The 4053-nt window shown below is 43.4% G+C and overlaps 1 protein-coding gene across 1 annotated transcript; it reads right to left on the bottom strand.

Moving 5' to 3' along the window:
* Positions 1–2415: 2415 nt before the first annotated feature.
* Positions 2416–3748, bottom strand: LOC147602588 (uncharacterized). The gene is made up of 2 exons (XM_086797845.1): positions 2585–3748; positions 2416–2427 (listed from the first exon to the last, which is right to left on the bottom strand). Exons 1-2 carry the CDS (start codon positions 3746–3748, stop codon positions 2416–2418), a joined length of 1176 nt encoding a protein of 391 aa, XP_086653971.1.
* Positions 3749–4053: the final 305 nt, after the last annotated feature.

Here is a 4053-nt window from a genome sequence, read left to right as displayed (position 1 = left end):
CTCCCACCATCTGTATGCATAGCTGATGTTGTGCTTTGGGTAAGCACTTAGTGAGAGCATCTGCAGGGTTTTGTGACGTATGTACCTTAACAACTGTGATAAGGCCATCCTCAAGCACTTCCCTAATGAAGTGATACCGCACGTCAATATGCTTTGTGCGCGCATGGAACATGGCATTCTTTGCCAGACATATGGCACTCTGGCTATCACAACCAAGCATAGGTGCCTTGTCAGGCAAACCAAACTCACTGCATAAACGTGCCAACCATATGGCTTCTTTGGAAGCCTCAGTGGCTGAAATATATTCAGCCTCTGTAGTAGACAGTGCAACTATCTTTTGTAGTCTAGAGCACCATGAGACAGCACCTCCTGCAAGAGTATATACATAACCACTTGTGGATTTGCGTGTATCCACATCACCAGCCATGTCAGAGTCACAAAATCCCTTCAATTCCAAAGGACCCTTACCATAACAAAGGCATTTGTTTTTAGTCCCTTTTAAATACCTCATAATGGACTTTACTGCATCCCAATGCAATTTGCCTGGATTAGCCATAAATCGGCTCACAACTCCCACTGCATGGGCTATGTCAGGCCTAGTAGCAACCATAGCATACATAAGTGAACCACAAGCTGATGCATAAGGAACACCTTGCATATCATTGGTTGCCTGATCAGATTTGGGGCAATCATCCTTGGAGAACTTAACATATGGCTGTAATGGCACACCAAGAGGCTTTGCATTAGCCATGTTAAACCTGTCCAGCACCTTTTCAATGTATTTTTCTTGAGACAAATACAATATGCGCTGGTCCCTTTGCCTTCTAATCCTTACTCCAAGAACATGTTCAGCTGCCCCAAGGTCTTTCATGGAAAACGCAGATTTCAGCTGCTGTTTAAGAGCATCAACAGTGCTTCTTTTCTTCCCAGCAATCAACATATCATCTACATAGAGCACAAGAATGATAGGGCTGCCATCCTCATCAAATTTTGTGTACAAACAGTGATCTGCATGGCTCCTTTTGTACCCATGTTTGAGCATGAAAGCATCAAACTTTTTGTACCATTGTCTAGAGGCTTGTTTCAGCCCATACAAGCTTCTTTTAAGCCTACATACCAAATGTTCCTTTCCAGGAATAACAAAGCCCTCGGGCTGCTTCATGTAAAGTTCCTCATCAACATCGCCATGCAAGAAAGCTGTATGCACATCCATTTGGTCTAATTCCAAATCAAGGGCAGCTGCTATGGCAAACAATACACGCAAAGTGGTCATCTTCACTACAGGAGAGAACACTTCCTGAAAGTCTATGCCCTTCGTTTGGGCATATCCCTTTGCAACCAGCCTTGCTTTATACTTGGGTTTTGCATCAACTGTCTTGATTTTATACACCCATTTGTTAGGAATGGCTTTCCTTCCCTTGGGCAATTCCACCAAGTCCCAAGTATCATTCGAATGCAAAGCTTTGATCTCTTCCTGCATAGCAAGCTCCCACTTCTTACTGTGCTCACATGTCTTTGCCTCTTTATAAGTAAGAGGCTCCCCCTCATCTGTCAGCATAATATAATGCAAAGAGGGATCATATCTACTCACATTCCGCCTTGGACGAGTAGATCGTCTCACCCAATGATCCACATTATCTGGTAATGGGTCTACATCAGGTGGCACAACAATATCATCAGCAAAGGGCTGTTGTACATCATTTTCAGCCCCATTTTCAGCATTGTTATGTGGCTGCACATGCCCTTCAGGAGCCTCATTTTGCTGTCCAACATCATCTGGCTCAAACACCACTGGTTCATCAACATTTTCAGTCATATGTGGTGCATCCTGAGGGTCAAAATCAGGCCTAATAGGTGGCTGTACATGCTGAAATTTGACCTTTTTATGGTCATCCTTAGAGGCACAATTGTTTTTAAGCAGCTTTGCCTCATTAAAAACAACATCCCGGCTGCGCACAACCTTTTTGCGTTGAGGTAACCAAATCCTGTAGCCCATTTCACCTTCTTCACCATATCCCATGAAGAGGCCTTTAATGGACTTTGCATCCAACTTACTCCTCAACTCAGGTCTTATATGCACAAACGCTTCGCAACCAAAGACGCGTAAGTGATCATATGAAGCAGGTTTGCCAGACCAAACCTCCTCAGGGATGTCACCTTTCAAAGACATGTGAGGGGATCGATTACATATATGCACTGCAGTTTTCAGAGCTTCTCCCCAAAATCCATGAGGGAGATTAGCTGTGGACAGCATGCATCTCACCCTCTCACATAGAGTCCTATTATATCTTTCAGCCACACCATTAGAAGAGGGGCTGTATGGAACAGTAAGCTCCCTCTTAATGCCCAAATTTTCACAAAATTTATTAAATTCACCACTTGTGAACTCACCCCCATTATCCGTACGCAAGCATTTCAGCTTTCTACCTGTTTGGGTGGTCACAAATGCATGAAACTTCTTAAACGCAGCAAAGGCTTCATCCTTAGATCTGAGCAAATGAACCCAAATTTTTCTAGAATGATCATCAACAAAGGAAACAAAGTAGTGTGCACCCCCCATAGATTTGGTAGGCATGCTACAAACATCAGAATGTACAAGATCAAGCACATTAGATTTGCGAGAGACACCGGAGTAATAAGAACTCTTCACTTGCTTACCATATTGACATTCATTACAAAAGTCAAGTTTTGTGCCTTTAGCATCAAGCTTATTCAAATTACCAAGCTTAGTAAGGCCTTTTTGGCTAATATGGCCAAGCCTCTTATGCCACAACTCCATATGTGAGTTAATTTCAGCCAGAGCAATAAATTTGCCCAACAAGGCCTTTCCATGCAAGCAGTAAAGTGTCCCTTTCTTTGTACCTTTCACAATCAGCCTTGAGCCTTTGGTCATCTTCCATGATCCTTTCTCAAACAAAATGCTGTAACCATGCATATCCATCTGGCCAACAGAAAGCAGACTTTTCTTGATTCCCGGCACATATCTAACATCATGCAAGACAAGCTCATTTGTGCCATCTATAGAAAGATGCACAGTGCCAATACCCTCAATGGAACATGCATGATTGTTTCCAAGGTATACATGACCATGGCTGCCTGCATTAAAAGTAGAGAAACACTCCTTGATAGGAGTCACATGAAACGAAGCACCGGAATCGACTATCCAAGTCTGAGATAATGCATCATTAACAGTCAACAAAGCATCAATGAGATCACTCTTGGTGATCTGCATGTCCTGTGCATGAACATTGAGAGAGACATCAAACTCATGAGCATCGTCGGCTGACAAAGTGGCACATAGGATGTCCTCTACATCTGACAACTCCTCAATAATAACACTAGAAGCCACATTGGCCTTCTCTTTGTCCTTTGAGCTGTCCTGTGTGTCTGTCTTGACTTCCTTCTTCTCTTTCTTTTTGTCTCCACCGCTCTTCTTCCTTTCCAACTCTGCTTTGTAGTACTTGCATTCGGGTTTCTTGTGACCTTTCCTGCCACATTGATAGCATGTCACATCACCCTTGCCTTTGCTGGCATTTCCCCTTTCTTTACTCTTACTCTTACTCCTCTGTGCATAAGTAGTCTTCTTCTCTGTCCTGCCTCTAACCATGTTGGCTGAACTGCCACCCTCTCCACTTGCTTTCCTCCTGATTTCTTCATTCAATATAGAACCCCTAACACCATCAAAGGTCAAATTGGGATTGTTTGACAATGAGACCACCAAAGTCTCCCAAGAATCAGGTAGAGTCATCAGCAAGAAGATAGCCTTGAGCTTATCTTCAAAAGGGGGTAAACCTGAGTCCTGTAACTGAGATAAAGTACCTGTAAACAACGACAAGTGCTCTGCAGCGCTCTTGGACTCATCTAACTGCATGCCAACAAGTTTCCGCATCAAATGCACCTGATTAACTGGGGTCGTATTCTCATACGTTGCCTTCAATTTCTCCCACAGCTCAAACGCATTCACAAGACCCTTGAGGTCTACCAAAATCTCATCAGAGACGGCCATTTTAATGTAGGTAATAGCCTTCCTGTTCAATGTAAGCCACGCTGCAT

The sequence above is a fragment of the Cibotium barometz genome, unplaced genomic scaffold (assembly GCF_041138505.1).
Source record: "Cibotium barometz isolate CiBa-2024 unplaced genomic scaffold, ASM4113850v1 ctg419, whole genome shotgun sequence".
Taxonomy (NCBI): domain Eukaryota; kingdom Viridiplantae; phylum Streptophyta; class Polypodiopsida; order Cyatheales; family Cibotiaceae; genus Cibotium; species Cibotium barometz.
The sequence above is the reverse complement of the archived record's forward strand: the minus strand, read 5'-3'. Positions and strand labels throughout refer to the sequence as shown.